Source organism: Brassica napus, chromosome C9 (genome assembly GCF_020379485.1).
Source record: "Brassica napus cultivar Da-Ae chromosome C9, Da-Ae, whole genome shotgun sequence".
Taxonomy (NCBI): domain Eukaryota; kingdom Viridiplantae; phylum Streptophyta; class Magnoliopsida; order Brassicales; family Brassicaceae; genus Brassica; species Brassica napus.
The window spans coordinates 42,264,306-42,285,691 of NC_063452.1; the positions used below are offsets into that span (position 1 = coordinate 42,264,306).

The 21,386-nt window shown below is 46.0% G+C and overlaps 2 protein-coding genes across 2 annotated transcripts; both read left to right on the forward strand.

Annotated features, from left to right (window-relative positions):
* Positions 1 to 1,700: 1,700 nt before the first annotated feature.
* On the forward strand, positions 1,701 to 3,359 carry LOC106417286. Its single transcript, XM_048768012.1, has 2 exons — positions 1,701 to 2,180; positions 2,289 to 3,359. The coding sequence occupies exons 1-2, from the start codon at positions 1,701 to 1,703 to the stop codon at positions 3,357 to 3,359; spliced, it is 1,551 nt and encodes a 516-aa protein (XP_048623969.1).
* A 9,828-nt stretch (positions 3,360 to 13,187) lies between these two features.
* Positions 13,188 to 15,122, forward strand: LOC106418697 (protein BOBBER 1-like). Its single transcript, XM_013859448.3, has 6 exons — positions 13,188 to 13,636; positions 14,082 to 14,254; positions 14,344 to 14,392; positions 14,477 to 14,643; positions 14,735 to 14,818; positions 14,912 to 15,122. The coding sequence occupies exons 1-6, from the start codon at positions 13,306 to 13,308 to the stop codon at positions 14,948 to 14,950; spliced, it is 843 nt and encodes a 280-aa protein (XP_013714902.1). The 5' UTR covers positions 13,188 to 13,305; the 3' UTR covers positions 14,951 to 15,122.
* Positions 15,123 to 21,386: the final 6,264 nt, after the last annotated feature.

A 21,386-nucleotide genomic window follows, 5' to 3' on the forward strand; every position in this document is an offset into this window, starting at 1 on the left:
TGACATCAGCGAATGTCTGGTCGCAAAAGTCTTTATTGATACCGGCAGCTCAGTCGATCTCATCTTTTGCGACACACTCGACAAAATGGGAGTTGATTTAAGGGATATGAAGCCTTCCTCTCGCACGCTCACCGGCCTCAACGGAGCCTCGGAGCAAATGATGGGGACAATTCGCCTTCCAGTTTACGCAGGTGGTATAACCCGCACCGTCAAGTTCTCCGTCATCCGCGCCAAAGCACCCTATAATGCCATACTTGGAACACCATGGCTACATTCCATGAAAGCAGTCCCTTCGACTTATCATCAATGCATCAAATTTCCCGGAAAAGACGGCAAAACTCAGACGATTCGGGGAGATCAACAAGCCGCGAGAGAACTACTGATCGCAACTGTAAAGATGCAGCAACAAGCTTCCCTTGTCAACTCCGTCAGTAAACCACTCAACAAGATATACCCTCAGAAGGACGAAGTTCGCGAAGTCGCAATTGATGAATCCGACCCGACGAAAATCATCCGAGTTGGCGTCTACCTGTCCGACGACGTATGTTCAAGGATCATCTCTTTCATCAAAGACAACGCCTCGACGTTCGCCTGGAAGACTTCCGACATGAAGGGGATCGACCCCGCAGTTACCTCTCATGAACTGCACGTCGACCCGACGTTCAAACCCATCCGACAGAAGTGACGAAAACTCGGTCCAGAACGTTCTAAAGCCGTAAACGAAGAAGTCGACAGGCTCCTCGACGCGGGTTTCATAACCGAAGTCCGATACCCCGAATGGTTGGCTAACCCGGTTGTCGTCAAAAAGAAAAACGGCAAATGGCGCATATGCGTCGACTTCACGGACCTCAACAAGGCGTGCCCAAAGGACAGTTACCCACTCCCTCATATCGATCGTCTCGTCGAATCAACTGCTGGTAACGAACTCCTAACCTTCATGGACGCTTTCTCGGGATACAACCAGATCTTGATGCATCCCGACGATCGCGAGAAGACGGCATTCATCACCGACAGAGGGACCTACTGCTACAAGGTGATGCCCTTCGGGCTAAAGAACGCCGGCGCGACTTATCAGCGACTCGTCAACCGAATGTTCGCTGATCAGCTAGGCAACACCATGGAAGTGTACATCGACGACATGTTAGTCAAATCGCTCAAGGCCGACGATCACCTAAACAACTTACGCGACTGCTTCAAGATCTTGAATGACTACGGGATGAAGCTCAACCCGGCCAAGTGTACCTTCGGTGTCACTTCGGGAGAATTCCTCGGCTATATTGTCACTCAACGAGGAATCGAGGCTAACCCCAAGCAGATCTCGGCGATCCTTGATCTTCCAAGCCCAAAGAACAGCCGCGAAGTACAGCGACTAACCGGACGCATAGCAGCTCTCAACAGGTTCATCTCGCGATCAACCGATAAGTGTCTTCCCTTCTACGAGCTACTAAGGGGCAACAAGAGGTTCATCTGGGACGAAAAGTGCGAAGAGGCGTTTAATCAACTCAAGCACTACCTCACAACCCCCCCCCCCAGTACTATCAAAGCCAGAAGTCGGCGACACATTGTCTCTCTACATAGCCGTCACATCCTCCGCTGTCAGCAGCGTGCTCATTCGAGAAGATCGGGGAGAACAGAAACCAATCTTTTACACAAGTAAAAGAATGACCGAGCCGGAGACGAGATACCCAACACACGAAAAGATGGCCTTAGCTGTCGTCACCTCGGCCAGGAAACTGCGACCCTACTTTCAGTCGCACACGATTGAAGTACTCTCCAACCAACCACTCCGAACGGTTATGCAGAATACTAACCAGTCAGGACGGTTGACTAAATGGGCGATGGAGCTGAGCGAACATGACATCGTGTACAAGAATCGCACAGCAGCAAAGTCACAGGTCCTTGCAGACTTCTTGATCGAGTTAACACCAGAGCTGGAGCAAGACCTCATCCTACCAAGTTTAAACTGGATCCTCCACGTCGACGGTTCATCCACGAGTAAAGGGTCGGGGGCAGGAGTGCAACTGCAATCACAAACAGGAGAACTCATCCGGCAGTCATTCAGTTTTGGTTTTGCGGCGTCAAACAACGAAGCTGAATACGAGTCCCTCATCGCAGGGCTCCGTCTCGCCAAGGCAGTGAAGGCCAAAAGAATCAGCGCTTACTGCGACTCTCAACTTGTCGTAAGCCAGTACCTCGGCGATTATGACATCCGCAATGAAAGGATGGACGCCTACCTCAAACTCGTCCAAGACCTCACGCGAGACTTCGAGTTCTTCGAACTCACGAAGGTTCCTCGCGGAGAAAATGTCTGTGCTGACGCCCTCGCTGCTCTAGGAAGCAAGCTACACGATCAAGTCAAGAGAACAATCCCAATCCATAAAATCGAGAAACCGAGCATCGATACGAAGGCGGAACAGACTGCGATCGCAGCAGCGATTAGCGAAGCGATGGACATCGACGAAGCAGAACCTTCTTCGCAGGATGATCAGCCAACAGATTGGCGCAAGGAACTCATCGATTACCTCGCTGAAGGTTTATTGCCCACCGAGAAATGGGACGCGCGGCGACTGAAGCGACGTAGCGCACACTACGTTGTCATGGACGGGGAACTACACCGATGGACCGCGACGAAGGTGCTACTCAAATGTATCTCCGGCGAAGAAACGAGACTAGTCATGGCCGAAACACATGAAGGAGCAGCAGGTAATCACTCGGGCGGACGAGCCCTCGCAGTAAAAGTAAAGAATCTCGGATTCTACTGGCCAACCATGAACGCCGACTGCGAGACATACGTGCGCAAGTGCGACAAATGCCAGCGTCATGCTTCCACCTTACACAGCCCAACGGAGTTCCTTCATACCCTAACTGCTCCATACCCATTCATGCGATGGGGAATGGACATCATCGGTCCGATGCCGGCATCCCGCCAAAAGAAGTTCATCCTGGTCCTCACAGATTACTTCACCAAATGGGTTGAAGCCAAAGCCTACGCCAACATCACCGACAAGGAGGTGCGAAACTTCGTCTGGAGGAACATAATCTGCCGACATGGGCTCCCATACGAGATCATTACAGACAACGGTTCACAATTCATCTCGCATCACTTCAAGGGATTCTGCGACAGATGGAGAATTCGACTCAACATGTCGACCCCGAGAAACCCGCAAAGTAACGGCCAAGCCGAGTTGACGAACAAGACCATCATCGACGGTCTGAAGAAACGACTCGACTTAAAGAAAGGTTGCTGGGCAGATGAACTAGACGGTGTCCTGTGGTCCCACAGAACAACTCCCCGCGGAGCGACGAAGGCTACCCCTTTCTCGATGGCCTACGGCGTCGAGGCAATGGCCCCCGCATAAGTGAGTGTGACGAGCTTGCGCCGATCGCGAATGCCACAAAACGTCGAACTCAACCGCGACATGCTGCTCGACGCACTCGACGACATCGAGGAAAAGCGCGACCAAGCACTACTCCGTATCCAGAATTACCAGCATCAGATCGAGAGCTACTACAACAAAAAGGCCAAATCGCGTCCCCTCGAAAAGGGCAATCTTGTATTAAGAAAGGTCTTCGAAAACCCTAAGGAATGGAAAGCCGGCAAGCTTGGAGCCAACTAGGAAGGACCATACAAGATAGTCGAAGTCATCAAACCAGGAGTATACCGCCTCGAGACTTCAACAGGCGAAGCAATACCGAGAGCTTGGAACTCCAAACATCTCCGCCTCTTCCATCCTTAGTCAAGACGAACGCCTTACCGAGTAAATGCGCCACTAAGGCCACTTTTACTCGCCTCTCGCTCAAAAAAAAAAAAAAAAAAAAAAAGCGAAAGAACGACCAATGGTCACGTTCTCTCGCTCGAAATAAAAAAAAAATATACAAACCTCCTTCCCGAGGAATCGATCTCCGAAGCAGACGATCACTTAAGCGATGCCGACACGAGCATGCCCCGGCTTCTCGAACAAGCGTATCGGTACTCGCATCTCACATTGGATATGTCCTGATCAGACACGTATTCACGGGAGTCGACCGTGTTGCGATTTAAACCAACACGACCGAGACAATGACTCCAACTCACCCTGAAATTTACTAAGTAAAGTTTGGCCCACCGAACGCTTGAAAATTACGCTAGGGTCGATTTGGAACCGTCAACGTCGAGGACTTATAATTAAACTCAGATGACAAACGATCGCGAGTCAAAGAAATCGACCGAGACGAAGTCATAACGAGCTTAACACTACAACGATTCGATATCTCGATCATAATTAAACTCAAATGACGAACGATCGCGAGTCGAAGAAATCGACCGAGACAAAGGCATAACGAGCTTAACACTACAACGATTCGATATCTCGATTATAATTAAACTCAAATGACGAACGATCGCGAGTCGAAGAAATCGACCGAGACAAAGTCATAACGAGCTTAACAACGATTCAATATCTCGAATAACGTTTTTTCTAAACAAACAGTCACTTCAAATCTTGAGAAATCATGCATTTGATAGACAAGTACAATAAAAGATGAACAGTTAAATACGATTCGAAGAGTTGGAAATGACAGAAGAAAAACAAAGTAGAAGCCTCGAAAGGCAAAGTCTAAAAGGCAACAACACAAGCCCTCCGGGACTCAAAAGAAAACAACAAACAAAGAAAACTAAGCTTCCCGATCACTCTCGCGATCATTAAGGGCGGAAAGCTCCGAAGCCCTGACGCTCGATTCACGGGCAATCGGAGAGACTTGCACCGCAGCATCTTCCGACACCTCGCCAGTGTTTTCCTCGCCGTCCCGACGAGACTCTTCTGGAGGCGGCGAATCGCGACCCTCGACTGAAGTGTCCGAAAGCACGAGGACAGGAACGTTATCTCCATCGACTTGAGCTCCTCGACCAGGCACTCCTTCCTCAAGAACAGTCGAAGGGTTTTCAGTAAGAAGCATCGGGTCCTCGCGCCTTTCTCCGACCGGATGAGTAGACGAGACATGCAGATTCGCCGCGGTCTCTGGGTCAATTAAGCCAGCATTGGAACCATACAGGTCGAGACCCGCCAGAATCCGAGCATCCACGAACTGAGACTCCAACACGAGGGGAGAGAGTCTAAAATCGCTTTCAGGGATCTCGCCAACCTTTAGCTTATCAGCCTCTTGTTTGTAATTTCTCTCGTACTCGACGAACATATCAATAGAGGCTTGCGGTATGTCGTTCCTGGCTCCTTTCAAGGCCTCGAGGCACTTCCTAGTCCCAAAGGCTTGGCTGTAGAGTAACCGAGCCTCGTCGTAAGGACCCCGACGCTCCTCTCGAGAACGAATCTTGGCGAAGCAACGATTAGCCCTGGCGGTCATTTCTGCCTCAACTCTCCCCCTTTCTCTCGTCACCTCCAAGATTCTAGAGTCCCTCAAACGTTTCATCTCTCGCTTGTGCGTGGCAGCGAGCGAAGCCCTCTATGATGTGCCGTGGGGTAGCGCACCGGGCAAAACAGGCATGCATGGCTTGATCATGGAAAACAGTAAAGATATATGTTCATTGTTTGACTCATATCTTCCAAACCACGAGGCTTCTACGCATGAAATCACTTGGAGAATGTTCTCAACTCAATTACGGAGCTCCTTGAAGAAGAATCAGATCAAACGGAGTTCATATGTGATAGTTATGCTATTTACAAATCAGGTGATCTTCAGTTCTCGCGAATTCAGACCACCCGAGAAGCTCGAAATGGCTAACCTTCTTTCTGATGAACCAACGGTCAATTCAATCATGAAAAAGATTATTATTCATGTTCTAAATGTTCAAGAAAGCATTGGGTTTGATGGTTTTCAAAAAGATTCAAAAACAAACTTGTTTGGGCCAAATGGAGAAACCGATAAATATTGGCTAAGGGAAAAGATGGATTTCGACCAGGCCTCAAAGGGACATTTCTTGGCCCATATCAGGGTATATTCTTCACCTTTCAAATTCCTGGTCGTGGCTATATGAAGAGGTAGTCCAAGTTTCAGTCAAAGACTTTATTTAGTCAAGTCTTTGTTTCTATTTCCAATGTCTTGTTTTTAGCACATTTTTCTTTGGATCTCTACAACTTGTAATCCTATAAATAAGGCCTTAGAGCCACGAAATAAAACAGATTGTTTTTCCTTTTTTAAGAGTTTCTCTCATTGTTCTTTGTTTAGAACACTTCTTAGTTTCTTGGTGAGGTTATCTCCAAGTTTCGATCCTTCTTTTGTTGGACCGGTGCGTCACATCCGGCAACGATCGAAGTCTGGTAGTATATTTGGGCTATTCTGCAACCCTTAGTGTCACCCCTCGATCCATCAGTTCTCAATCCTCTCGGATCTGAGTTCATATCAACCTTACCGAAAGAGTGATCCCGTTTTGGGCGTATCAAGTGGTATCAGAGCCACTCTTCCGGTAACTCTATTATCATTCCATCTTATCATCTCTCCATCTTCTTCAAACACTTCTTCTTCTACCTTTCTTGAATCCGGGCCCCTCATTACCATCCATTTATAAAAAAAAAAAAAAAGATTTACGATTTGATTCAAAAAAAAAAAAAAAAAAATAGAAAAAGTTCAAAGTTTGTTTTGTGGATTGGTGGTGGAAGAGAAAGCCTGCTGGCTGAGGAGAAATCCAGCCTTTGAGGTGGTTAAAACGGATTTCAAAAATCAAAAATCTCTTATCTATCTATCTTGAGAAAAACCCTTTGTTTGCTTTGGATCTACCCATTGGGATTCTTGATTTGTTCTCTCAGAACCTTGAGGAGACTCTTGAGTGACCACTAAAATCTTAGAGAAACACTTGTGTGGGTGAGATCAAACACTTGAGAGTGTGAGGATTATTTTATCTGTTAACCCTTTTGTGTTAAGTAATTTTTCTGGATAAAGATGTTTGGTCTTCAGAAGGGAAGTAGCAAGAAGAAATTCCAGCGAGAAGCTAACTTTAAATCTTCATCTCAAAATTCATTGAATATTTTTGATGATTTTGTTCCTATGCAGGAAAGACTAACCCAAAGAAGACCACATAAGATGCCGAACAGGAGGTGCAAAGAGCAGTTCAAAACGTCCAAAGGCGAAGCTGATCCAAAAAGGAAACATTTTCAGTTTGATGTCCAACAATTTTGTGATAACTTTGTGAAGGGTGTGGACAAAGCCCTCAAGGACGTCAGCAAGAGCCAAAAGAAGAGCACACCCACACGTGCCCCAGTAGCTGAGCCATCAATTTTCATCAGTGAAAAACCCAAAGGTAAATCTGAAAACAACCTTGAAGATCTAAAAGATTTTTCAGATTCTTTACCAATTTTTGATAAGTATGATGAAGAGCTAATGGAAAGTTAGATCACTTGTGAGGATGAATGTGATCTTCCTTCTCCAAAACCTGATCTTATGTTTGATATTGATAATGAAGAGACTAATGGACTAACCTGTTTTGAACCGGAGCATCCGAGTAGTCTTGTTCTAGTTTCACAGGTTTTTGAGGAAGAACCATTGAACTACCAACATCAAGGACCACGTCTTGAGACTAGGAGACCCTTGGACAATGATCTTAGTCCCATCTTTGATGAAGAAGACGAGCTTGATCCAATCTTTGATGAGGAAGCACCAAGCACATCATCCATCATCATAGAGAAACATCTTTGCTTTGATCCAGGCACAACTTCTACGCCTTTGCCTAAAAAGCACTGTGAGAAACTTTATTTACTTAATTCTCTGCCTGAAATGTTTGTTAAGATCAGTTCTCCTGTTGTAAATCGTTTTGGTTTTGACAAAGTTAAAGAATTTTGTGTTTCAAATTCTGTTTTTGATAACATGATTCATTCTTCTGAGAAATTTGAACTTGACGGAATTCTTGATCAAAAACGTTTTCAAAATGGCAATGACATCCATTTTGAATTTTTTTGAGTCTTGATCAGTTTTTGAAACATAGCAAAAGTTTTGATCATCTTGAAAAGTCATTTGAGCTTGATTTGCAACAGTCTGATTTTTGTGCTAGAAAATCGTTTGATTCATATGTCTTCAAAGAAAATGACATTAATCTGAGCCCTAATAGACATGAACTGATCACTGGTAATTTATTTGCATCCACTTGTGCCTTGGACAAATTTTTGGTTAAGAAGTTGCTGAAACAAAAATCACATAGAGCTGAAACCGATTTTATTTTTGATTCTGTTTTGAAGCTAGATAACTTGTGTGTTGAAACTGATAAACCTTGGCATAATTTGAAACCAAAGTTTGAAAATTGTGTTGTCTTGAGCTTTGATGTCATCTTGGTTTACAACACATTCTTTGATGATTATCCTAAGAGCTTGGATCATGTTCTTGATGTCCTAAGGATAGAGAAACTCTTTGATTATTTCTCTCCCAGATTTGATGTGGTTTCCCTAGTTGTTTTGAAAGTACATGATAAGTATGATCAGTTCCCAAGGAGAGAAAACACTGGTGAACGCCAAAGTTCTTATGTATCAGGGACATGGAACTGGAAGTACTTGAGGAAAACAAGTCTAAAACTCCAAGGAACTTTCTGTCCATACTTTTCCTTCATTGAATTTTATATGATTTTAAAATTCGTTTTCTCTTATTCATTTCCTTTTGAGAGAGGTGAAATGGATTTGAGGTCAAATCCTTTTCAAGAGGGAGGGAATGATGTGCCGTGGGGTAGCGCACCGGGCAAAACAGGCATGCATGGCTTGATCATGGAAAGCAGTAAAGATATATGTTCATTGTTTGACTCATATCTTCCAAACCACGAGGCTTCTACGCATGAAATCACTTGGAGAATGTTCTCAACTCAATTACGGAGCTCCTTGAAGAAGAATCAGATCAAACGGAGTTCAAATGTGATAGTTATGCTATTTACAAATCAGGTGATCTTCAGTTCTCACGAATTCAGACCACCCGAGAAACTCGAAATTGCTAACCTTCTTTCTGATGAAACAACGGTCAATTCAATCATGAAAAAGGTTATTATTCATGTTCTAAATGTTCAAGAAAGCATTGGGTTTGATGGTTTTCAAAAAGATTCAAAAACGAACTTGTTTGGGCCAAATGGAGAAACCGATAAATATTGCCTAAGGGAAAAGATGGATTTCGACCAGGCCTCAAAGGGACATGTCTTGGCCCATATCAGGAGTATATTCTTCACCTTTCAAAGTCCTGGTCGTGGTTATATGAATAGGTAGTCCAAGTTTCAGTCAAAGACTTTATTTAGTCAAGTCTTTGTTTCTATTTTCAATGTCTTGTTTTTAGCACATTTTTCTTTGGATCTCTACAACTTGTAATCCTATAAATAAGGCCTTAGAGCCACGAAATAAAACAGATCGTTTTTCCTTTCTTATGAGTTTCTCTCATTGTTCTTTGTTTAGAACACTTCTTAGTTTCTTGGTGAGGTTATCTCCAAGTTTCGATCCTTCTTTTGTTGGACCGGTGCGTCACATCCGGCAACGATCGAAGTCTGGTAGTATCTTTGGGCTATTCCGCAACCCTTAGTGTCACCCCTCGATCCATCAGTTCTCAATCCTCTCGGATCTAAGTTCATATCAACCTTACCGAAAGAGTGATCCCGTTTTGGGCATATCACTCTCGCTCTCGAGATCAGCATTCTTCTGTTCAAGCTCGCGGATGATTCTTCGAGATGATTCCAGTGCGGCTTTAAACTCATCGCATCGAGCAACGGTGCGGGTCATCATCCCGTTGAGCTTCTCCAGATTGGCCCTTGACTCGTTCAGTTGACGAGCAGAAACCTCTTCCTTCTCAGCGAACTCCTTCTTGGCCAGCTCGAGCTCGTCCAAGGCTCCTTTAAGGGCCGTGTCGTATTTATCAATCACGACATTTATCGTGCTATCACCCTGAACACGCGACACAATGGAAATCGTGAGAAGTTAGGAGTCAAGGAATTTAAAAAAAAAAGGAGAATCAAGCCGTTTACCAGCAGTTTGGCCCTCGCAGCTTCTTCGTATTCACCCCCGAAGATAAGGTCTTTCACGGCAGGAAGAGGTTTCGCCCTCCCTCTTATTTGACAGAGAAACTCTCCACATTTCTCTGGAAGGTACACTAAGGGAGCCGGTCCCTCGTAGTGGAAGTCGACCTTGTCGGGAAAGCTGAATCCGGGTGCCCTCCTTAGGATAGTGGCGCCGCGGGAAGAAGTACCGGACTGGACGGCCCCTCCCCCAACGGGAACTGGAGTTCTCTCGCGAGGAGACGTCAGAACAGGAGACCGCCTCTCATCATCGTCTTCGTCATTTCCCCTCCTTATCAGGAGGGGCGACCCTTCGCTATCTTCCTCGGAATCACCCGAGCGGGCGGCATTAAGAGAAGTCTCGCGTTCCTCTCCTCCACTTACTCCCTCCTCGTCATTCCGTCCCTCCGAGGCTTCAGGCTCAGAAACCCCCTCTTCGGGCTGAAGTTCTTCTTCTCGAGCATTTTCCTCCTCTTGCTCGATCGGTTCGTCAGCATTTTCTAACTGCTCGCCGGCGGACTGGGAGGGCGTCCTTCTCTTCTTTTTCTTCTTCCGGGGTTCACCGGAAGGAGGGACGTCACTCGTCTCCTCAATACTCCTCTCGACTCCCGAGCCATCGCCTCTTTTCCTTTTCTTGCCCTTCCCCGCACTTCTGGCATTAGAAGGGAAAACCTCGTCAGAACCAGGAACCGCCGTTGAGGGTCCTTCCCCGCTAGTCAGCCCCAGCTGGGCTGCTATTATTGCACTCAGATCAGGAAGAGTACCCATTTTCTTTGCCTCGGTAACTTGTTTTTGGATGTCTCTCGGGAAGATGTCCAGTCGCTTAGCGCGAATGGGAAGAACGGTCGGAAGATTGGATCTCCACTCTCCTGAAAACGTAAGGAAGAAGGGTCAGGACGCGACGAATAAAACTTGCGACTAAAAGAGCACAGTCTATAGCTGCGAGAGAACGTACTTCGAGCGATTCGATCTTTAAGCTCACGGATCTTCTCGACGGAGATCTCGGACCAACGATAGATTCGAAGCAAAGCGACGGCACGAACACTCCTCAAGAAATCTTCGGGATAAACTAGGGAGGTAGGATGGCCAACTGCATACAAAGCAAAAAAATGGTTGGTTAGAATCGACAAATCGCTTACGGTTTGCGACAGAATATTCTACCACAAGAACGGTTCCAAAGAACTAGATAATCATCTTGGGGAGGCTCCTCGAAGGCCGAGCTGTCGGACTTAAGGAAGAAGTAGGAGCGCTGACAGTTCTGCGTCTTATTCGGATGACCGGCACACACATTGCAGTTCGGTCGCATCTTCACCGAGTAGCTGCCATCCTTCATGTCGATTATCGAGGTCATCTCCTCGAACGACCTAACGCTCATCGGCATGTTGATCTGCTCCGCCAAAACCGACAAAGTGACCGCTAGTCGCAGCGAGCCATTCAGCAGCTGACTGATCGCGAGATCTCGACGTCTGGCGTATGCTGTGATCAGTCGCGGGATGGGGAACCAGCAACGAGTGTCTTCCTGAAAATAGGATTCGTACACCGTCTGGTACCCCATCGGAGGAGACCAGGGTCTCTGCGCTTCCGTAGGCACAAGGAAGGTCACGCCTACGGCACCCGCAGCCCGAAGAACCTTCTTCACGCTTCCAGGAGTCGACTTCGTCTTCTCTACGCCCTCCCAGTCCTGACCGGCCAAGAAGGCAGGACGCAATAAGTCGGGAAGGAGTTAAGGAAGCTCTTCGAAAATTCCGTCGGGGTAAAAGGTAGTCGGGAAAAACTCGGCATCAGAATCATCGTCCTCCGAGAGACCGACTTCCGCAGGTCGAGCTCTCAGGGCGACCGAGTCAACAGGCATCGCCCCGCTCTGCCTGTCTCTCGAACATTCCATTGCATCCCTCGCAACGACGTTCTGGCTTCCTTCTCTCGCGAGTCTCGCAGCATCCGCAACCAGAAGTCGCTGAGAGCGAGATAGATTCGCCGTGTCCATCATCGCTGTGCGATGAATCACCTCCGGATCTCTGACACGACCCCCGTCGGGATTCCTTGTCGGATTCGTCGTCGCTGCGACTGCCTTTCCCTTCTGTTGCTTCGATAGCCTCTGACCTGACGACATCGCGGAACGGAACGGTGAAGAATGCTTCGAATGAATCTAACAACGCTTAGAGAGATAAAGGAAAGAGAGAGAAAGTACCTTTGATCGCGGAGAAAAACTATAAGAAATGAGGGGGGACCTGCGTATTTATAAGGAAAAGAGAGGGGGGGAAACTCGAGGCGCCATCATTAAGTCTATTCGGGCCTAAACGGGCCTCGAAATCCGCCCTAAAAACCCAACGGACCCTCGCGACGTTTCGACTTCTCGGTGCATTTAAAAGAGAAAAAAAGGGGGGGAATTCGAGGTGTCGTCATTAAGCCTAAACAGGCCTAAAAGGGCCTCGAAACTCTCCCAAATGTCCAGCGGACCCTCACGACGGTTCGGCTTCTCGTCTAGATCGGACGTCGGTCATCTTAAAATCAGAACAAACCAACGGTTAATCTAGATATGTCGGTCGGCCTCCCTGCGACACAACGATCAAAAGGAGCGATAAAGCCTCTACTGCTCGCTTCCGAGAGAACGACGTTGTGCGACTCATCGACCAACCGCTCTAACCTTCCGACAGGCCTTCTATTCCCTCAAACCTTCAAACCTTAGAATCCACCACGAGCCAGAAAGCACTTCGCTCACTAATGGACTAGGGGGGGGACTTACTGTAGAGGATGGATTTGACCATCCCACAAGGCCCGATGAATAGAAAGGCCTGGCCTGGATTAGGTAGAGCGACGGCTCGATCGGTCGGCTCAAGAGTCAGGTCTCTCGGCTTGACTCTTGAGTACTTTTTGTCAATCATCATCGACTAAAGTACATTCCGCTCAGCGGCTGCTCGGACGCTTACGGGCTTCTCGGCCCAGCAGAGGAGGCCCACCAAGATGGCGTAAATTAGGTCAAGGACGAGGCATCAGGACGTCTATATAAGGGAGAGGGGAGACAACGAGAGAAGAATCCGAAATGACTGATTAACACTTGGCGACTAGATTAGGGTTTTCACCTTTGCTTTATCTCGCCGTTAGTTGTACTTTTCCGGTAGCTCATCGAGCCACCAGCTTCCTTTCTGTCGCACTCTCTTCTTTTCCCTTGTAACCGACTGAACGTTTTTCTTCGACCATTAATAAGACGTCTTTGTTTAAACTCACATCTTATTTATTACCGTTTTCCGATCGAACAATAATAATTCTCGAACCCTCTCGATTTGGGGCTTTGTTATTCCATCAAAATTGAAGAAATCTATCTGTAGAACTTTTGGTATATTCTACGACAAGCAGAGCAAAACCCCACCATGGCGATCATATCAGAGGTTGAAGAGGAAAGCAGCAGCCGACCATCGATGCTGCCGTTCAGGGCGACGTTCGATTCTTCGAACCCATTAGGTTTCTTGCAGAAAGTGTTCGACTTTCTCGGCGAACAGAGCGATTACCTGAAGAAACCCTCCGCGGAGGAGGAGATCGCCGCCGTGGTAAGGGCAGCCAAGGAGAAATTGAAGAAAGCGGAGAAGAAGCCTGCTGATCCTGTTGAGAAGAAGGAGAGTGTGAAGCCGACCATGGCTGCGTCAAGCTCAAAGCCTATGGAAGTTGAGAAGCCTAAGGAGAATAAAGAAGCTGGTCCCATTGGTAAATATCAAATCTTTTTCTTTTTTTATGGAAACTAGCAAATCTGGTATTAGTGCTCTTTCGAAATCAGAACTCGAATAAGCTGGTTTAACGAAGAGATCTTTTCACATTTGTGTGTCCATTGGTCTTTTGATCATATGTGGTTCAACTTATATTATTTTGGAGAGGAGTTTTAGCGTTTGAATCAATGAACTTGTTCTTCTTAGGTATCAAGCATCATCAGTATTTATTGGGTCTTGATCATGTGTTATATCATTCTTGTGTCAACAACGACTATGAACCAGTGAACTGTTTAGTCGATACATCATCCGTGTTCACCTATCACCAGTGTTAATATCAACCATTTGAGAAGGAAATTTTTGAGTTCTGGAACATTGATGTCTCTCTTGTGTATTTGATGAGCATCGCTTTTCTCTTGTTAATTTTTTGTTCGGTTTCTTTGCAGTTCCTAACAAAGGTAATGGAACTGATCTTGAGAACTACTCATGGGTCCAGACTCTCCAGGAGGTCACAGTTAACATTCCAGTGCCTACTGGCACTAAAGCACGCTCTGTTGTTTGTGAGATTAAGAAGAACCGTCTTAAGCTTGGTCTCAAAGGGCAGGATCCAATCATCGATGTAAGTTCATCTGCTATTGTCTTATCATATCAAATTATTCAAATTCCATCCCTTCTACTAAATTTACAATCTGTCAAATGATATTATAGGGAGAGCTCTACCGACCTGTGAAGCCTGATGACTGTTACTGGAATATCGGTATAATTCTCTCAGTGGTCTAAGCCTGATGACTTTATTTTTTTGGTAGGCAATATAATCCTCTCAATGGTACTTTGTTTGCAGAGGATCAGAAGATGATATCCATTTTGTTGACTAAGCAAGATCAGATGGAGTGGTGGAAATGCTGTGTGAAAGGTGAACCTGAAATTGATACCCAGAAGGTTGAACCAGAGAACAGTAAACTAGCTGACCTTGACCCTGAAACTCGCTCCACTGTTGAGAAAATGATGGTAACTTTTGTCTTTATCTAATTCTTCAAGTGGTTTGTTCATTTCCTTTTGTGACACTGAAGCTTCTTTTTCTTGTTCTTGGTATCTCTAGTTTGATCAAAGGCAAAAGCAGATGGGTCTTCCAACAAGCGACGAGCTACAGAAGCAAGACATTCTCAAGAAATTCATGTCTCAGGTAAACAAATACATCCCCTGAAACATATGTATCTTCGGTTCTCATCACATTTGTCTTTTCTTTATACTGAACGGTGTTCTTCTTTACATGCAGCATCCAGAGATGGACTTCACAAACGCAAAGATAAACTGATCCTCGTGTAGCCTTGTTTTACTTCCTTCACCATCTTGTTTCTTGTTTCATCTTTGAAAACCTTACCTTTGTTCCTTTGAACTGCTTTTGTTTTGTCTACTTGAAAGCATAGTCTCATCTGCAAATACATGTTTGGTTATTCCTCTAAGCCCTATGGTTTGGTTTTTGTTTATTGAAGCTTTTCTTTTTTTTTTTGATCGAATTTGAAGCTTTTCTTAAAATCATGTTTATCCTTGGTATTACATGTGTGAGCTCTTAAACCGGACAAAACTTGGAATCGTTGTACTTTTATGTTCGATTGCGTCCTCTCTACTGCTTCTTTGATACGTGACGGTGTGGTGGGACACATGGGACTACTTCAATACGTAATGAAGCTGCCGTTTTCGGTAAAAAGATGAACCGGGACCAGGTGACCCGTTGGTGGTCCAGCCCCGGTTAAGTTTGGAATGTGGTCCACATTGTTGTTGTCGTTCCTCTACAACCTTCTTTCTTTAACTTCACATAAGGAATAATGAAACCCACCAATGTACTTGCGTAAATGCAATACCAACGTCCTTCATTTGCATAAAACGCATTCACTTTGAAAGCAAAAGATTCTTTCCTCAGTGTTGTCATGCCATGTGTCCAATTTTCTGCAAGATTTTAGGCTATGAATGGTGTTTAGGTTTCCCGTTTGAACACAAATGATTGAGTGTAACTGTAATGGGGGTGTGAATTATTTTTTCTCGTCGTAAACTTCATTTGAATTAGTTGCACAAAAAAAAAAAAAAAAAAAAAAAAAAAAACTTCATTTGAATTATTTTTCCTAACAAGACCATATATATTTGAAATATGACTCGAATATGACGTAAGTGAGCAACTCATCTAACTAGCTCGCTTAACCTTATTAGCTCAGCTTATACTTAGCCTCTATGACATTTTATATGACCATGATAATACGGGTAGCTCGGGATTTCCGGTTATATAAAAGATTTAAAATAAAATATAGGATTCCGGTCCGAACATTATGGTCCAATGGTAATAACTAATAATGAACTTCTTCCTACATTTAGGGTGAGAGTTAGAACTGCCCTAGAGAACTACGGCACGATTGTTTCTGGACACCTTACACATATATAGATTCTTGCTTTGGCCTATTTACAAATCCGATGTATGAGTCTACCCGTAGGTCACATACCGCCAAAAAATTAGTCAGGGTCTGTTTGTGTCTGTGATCTACTCCTAAGTTATCAAAAATAATTAAAAGTGTTTTTACTTGTTATTAGCAGTGTTGGACCCAATTTTGATCAATACATTAATGGACCACGATCAAGTAAATGGGCCACGAAGAGTTAAAGCCCATAGCGAACACTCGAACTCGAGACGGAGCTTTCGAAGATCCGGAGATCGCGGAACGATTGCGGAGATCGCGGAACGATTGCGGAGATCGCGGAACGATTGCGGAGATCGCGGAACGGTTGCGAACATCACGAGAGCAGCACGCTATAAGAAGAGGTCGACACATAAGGAAGTGACACGTTGAAAACCCTAGAGAGAGCTACACCCATACTTCGACCTTGTTTTCATTCATCTTTAGATCTTTTCTCTTAACGATCTCGTTCTAACGTTCGGTCTTGTTTAACTCATTGTATTCGATCTTATTCATCAATAAAAGTCAATTTTTGCCTACCGGAAACTAATTATATCGTTGTGTTCTAAAGATATCGTTGTCTACATCATTTATCTTCCCTTGATTAAACTCCCGATCACTATCGAATTCTTAGTGTAGATTTTAGGATCTACATTTTGGCGCCAACTGTGGGGACGATAAACGAAAAACATCTTTGCTAAGAAACCGATCTAAGTTTCCTAAGCACGATTATGGATCCCAATCAAACTATTGGAACCATGCCATCAGGAGATCCTACCGGATCCTACTCGAGAACCGAAACCTTACCCGTGGGACCAACATGCACCGATGGGACGACTGGAATGACTCATTCACAATAAATCCCTCCAATCGGAACCTCGAACCATGAGCGATCATCAGCCCACGATCGATCCTCACCACCAGATCGCACTTCGGTTTCAGAAAGGACCTCGATCCCCAATCGAACCGGAGCTCGAGTCTGGAATCGCCCCGGAGAAAGACAGGCCACCGACGACCTAATCCGACCTCAATCGTCTAGGCCGATATCTCCGACCCTGCTAGCACAGACTCAGGAAGAAGTGACCGAGCTTCGAGGAATGGTCTCGTCATTAATCGACGAAGCTCGCAACCAAAAGGCCTCCTATCGTGCCATTGCCAACCGACTGGATCAAGCCAAACATGAGCTCGCGGAGCACCAAGCTAACGCCCGAGAGAGAAACCAACCGACCCCTGATCCATTAAGAGAAACACTAAAGCCTCACAACGCCGGAGCCTTCAGTACTCCAGAAATTCTGAGCGCTCGATCCGGACGCTACACGGGAGATAACTCACAACGACCTCCGCAGCAGAACATGCCGCAGCAAAGTCTGAGTTACAGCGGATTGGACGAAATAGACACCGGACTGCAAGCCCAAAGAAGTACTCTGATCCAATCGCAAAACAAATATATGGAAAGAACCGGGGAACCTAGAAACCGAATACCACCGCTGGGAAACCTAACCTCCGAGAATCAAACTCCATCAGCTCCGAGAACCGCCCAGAAAATGAGGTTCAGTGACCCGATACGGCAAGCTCGCGGTTACGACCCCCGCAAACCTATCGACATGGATCCTCAAAGAGAAGATCTGGAGATCCCGGGCGAAACCGGAACGTTCCAGAATTATATTGAAAGAAACGATGCTGAGCTCAAAAGAATACACGCCATCGTGTATATGGCGACAAGCTCCGCTCCAGACATAGATATGGTCATTGAAGGAACAAGGAGAGCGTACATAAACAAGTTCAGGGAAATCAAAGCCAAGATCTCGCACCCAAACGAAGTCGTGGCCCTGACGGCGTTAAAGAACGGTGTCTGGTTCTCATCCAAGTTCAGGGAAAAAATGGCAGTGCAGGCACCGATATCGTTGGATGATGCCCTACACCGAACTTCATACTTCGCAACCCACGAAGAGGAGGTCGCAGCCTTGAAGGAACAGTACATTGCAAACAAAAATAACATTGCCAAAAAGAACAATGCTCCGAAAGAACCAGCAACCAAAGGGCAACACTCCTATGCTATAAATAACTCGCCGCAAAACAAACCATCAACATACGACCCCAGCAAACACTGTGCCTTCCATGGCTGAAAAGGTCATTCAACCGAGGAATGTCGAGCGGCACTTCGCAGTCAAAACGAAAATAAAAGGACCAGCAAGGATACCGAAGAAGAAGAGGAAGGGCCAGCGACCCAAAAGTCTAATCGAAAAACTAAAGGCTCTTCAAATAAAAGAAGCAGGGAAACCGAGCCAGAGTCGCCAAGCTCTCCACCCCCAGCACCGAAGAAAATAGTCGACATGATCTCGTGGGGATCAGAAAACCATACACCTGGCAGAATCGAGAAACATACCGAAGGAAAAGTATGCATCGACATTACGGTAGCAGTCCGAACAATAGAGAATCTCAACGAAGCTACTCATCCTCCCATCATTACTCGATACAACACAAATGCGGGATCTCCCTTTAGGAAAATCCCCAACTTCAAACGAAAGCAGAAGATGGCCAGAATCCGCGAACTGCTAGAAAGACCCTTTGCCCCACGAATTCAGAAAAAAAGACAGCACGTGAACCCTTAATCGCAACCTGTCTAGGGGACATTGACAATACCAACCAACACCCACTAAAAGATGGAATTTTCTGACAAACGACAAAGGCAAACAACGAATCGACTTTATCTACGGAGGCTCTAAATTTTGTAACTCGGTTAACTCCATCAAAGCATACCAACGAAGAGCCGAAAACAGCGTAGGAGTCAGAGAGCCCCTTTCAGGTCCCGACCACGAAATCACCTTCGACGAAAACGAGACCGCAGATCTTGACAAACCACACGATGACGCTCTTGTAATACGACTCGACGTCGGCGGCTGCGAACTATCTCGAGTGATGATCGACACCGGTAGCTCGGCTGATGTCCTCTTCTACGACGCGTTCAAAAAAATGGGATTCACCAAAGCACTCCTCAAGCAAGAACGAACCCCTCTGATCGGGTTCGCAGGGGAAACCACCTACTCCCTCGGGTAAATCGAGCTCACTGTAACTGCCGGAGAAGTCAGGAAAATCGTAGATTTCATCGTGATAGACCGTCCAACCCCTTTCAACGCAATCCTTGGAAGGCCCTGGCTATACAACATGAAGGCAGTTCCCTCAACCTACTACCAATGCCTGAAGTTCCCGACTCCAAAAGGAGTCGAAACCATTAGAGGAAGCCAGAAGAGCTCCAGAACGTGCTACCTTGCAAGCTTCAAGGATATCGAGCATCACTATTAATCAGGCAACCAAGGCCAACAGCAGACGTACACACGTACACAAAACACCGAACAAAAGACCCTATCTCTGGGAAAATAATCGAACTACGTTATGACTTGATCCCTCGCCGAGGGTACGTAGGCAACTCACGACACGAGTTCAGTCACCCACCAACTACACAGCTCGAAGGATACGCGTCGCACCACCCGAAGCATGCTAAACATGACAGCATCGACCTCGAATCGAAAGACAAGCCTCCTTCCTTATCTCAATTTTGTAACAAACCGAAAACCAACTTTTTAATAAAATTCGGTTCTTACACTTCGCAGTTCAAGCTCGTTAGATCTCCTATATCCGAATAATCGCAATATTCTTAACGGCTGACTGTAAACCAGGACCCTGATCAAGTTTTCGGTTACAGCCAGCCCCGCCAACAAGCGCGGGAAAACAAGTTAACAAAATATTTTGTTACATCAAACGTACGTCGATAAAAGTAGCTACGACAAATAAACACACTGCCTTTAAAGAACGGCCTCGCGTAAACATAAAAATTACGACAAACAACTCAAAAACTCACAAATCCTTTCTTTATTAAAAAGATAAAGCAACAGACACAAATGGGAAAGCGAAAATAAACGTCAAATCCGTAAAACTGCTCCTCGACATTGAATTCACCATCCTCGAACTGGCCACCCGCACGCTTCGTGTTATCACCCGTGTCGTTCATCTCAGAAGGAACTTTAGCAAAGAAATCTTCTGGCAGATCATCCATAATCTGAGGCAGATCAAGCTTCTCAACGTAGAAATCCGAAACAGCCATCACATCAAGCTCGGACCCGAGCTCGACCTCCTTCGTTCGAAGATGCAACAACTCATCCGAAGCCAAAAGGTTATTGTCCATTATCTCCTTCAAGAGATCTATGTTCGCCATGACCTCCTTAAGACGAGCTTCGCAATCAGTTGTGGCCTTCTTCTTCTCCCACTTCTCCTTCAAAAATACCAGCACGTCCAAGTAGCTATCTGCCAAAGCCTTTTTAGCATCGTAAGTTGCGAGACCATAGTCGTCAGAGAACTTATTAGTGGAAGATTCGGCCTTTGCCTCCAAAAAAGAGACTTGCTCGAGGGCCGACTTCCTTTCGTTACTTACGACTCGTAAACGAGCCTCGAGCGACGCGACCTGATTCCCCAGTTTCTCGGGGGCAGCCAGCTGAGCAGCGTTAGCTCGCCCTCGATCCTGAGCCATCTTCAAACCAAGTTTCAGCTCCCGAACGACCTTCTTTATCACGTAAAGCTCGTCGAAGCGCGGGACATCCTGCAGACACCTCTCCAAAGTCGTTGTGAACTCATTATTGGCCTCCGTAGCCTGAAACATAACGAGTCAGCACAAGCTAAAGATTCGAAATAACAAGTACCAAAAAGACTACCTTAGCATGAGCGACATCCATCTTCACATAGGCCCCGCGCTCCGTCATATTTCTCTGCCCGAAGTCTGCATCTTCTATTACATCGCCGAAAGAGTGAAAAGTCCCTTCTTGCCTGAGGAGTTCTTCTTTCTAACGGAGGAAGTGGACTTCCAGCAGGTTTGAAATGCCTCACCAAGTGAGCGACACTGTCTGGATCCTCCATGATAGGACAATCCTTGGAATGGGAACACTGCCAATGAAACAGTTTAGCAACAACCGTATCACCCGAAGCACCGAGACGATGAGCTTCACCAATCGTTTTCGCCTTCTTCGGAGGACGATCGCGCCCCTCTGAACCGGTTGGGCTACCCGACTTTGTACGAACAGCAGACTTTTTACCCTCGAGGTCTTTTCCCTCTTTAGGTGTAGCTCGCGGAAGTCGGGTCTCCTCGTGAAGAACTTCTGTGAGCGCTTCGCTCACGTCTCCGGATCGAATGCGTTCCGCACTAACGCCGCCAGCTCAATATCGTATCCTTTCGGATTCACGAGGGTGTGTCCTTCTCGACGCCATGTCTTTTGGCAAAAGGAAACAATAATCTATTGGATGTACTATGATAAACCC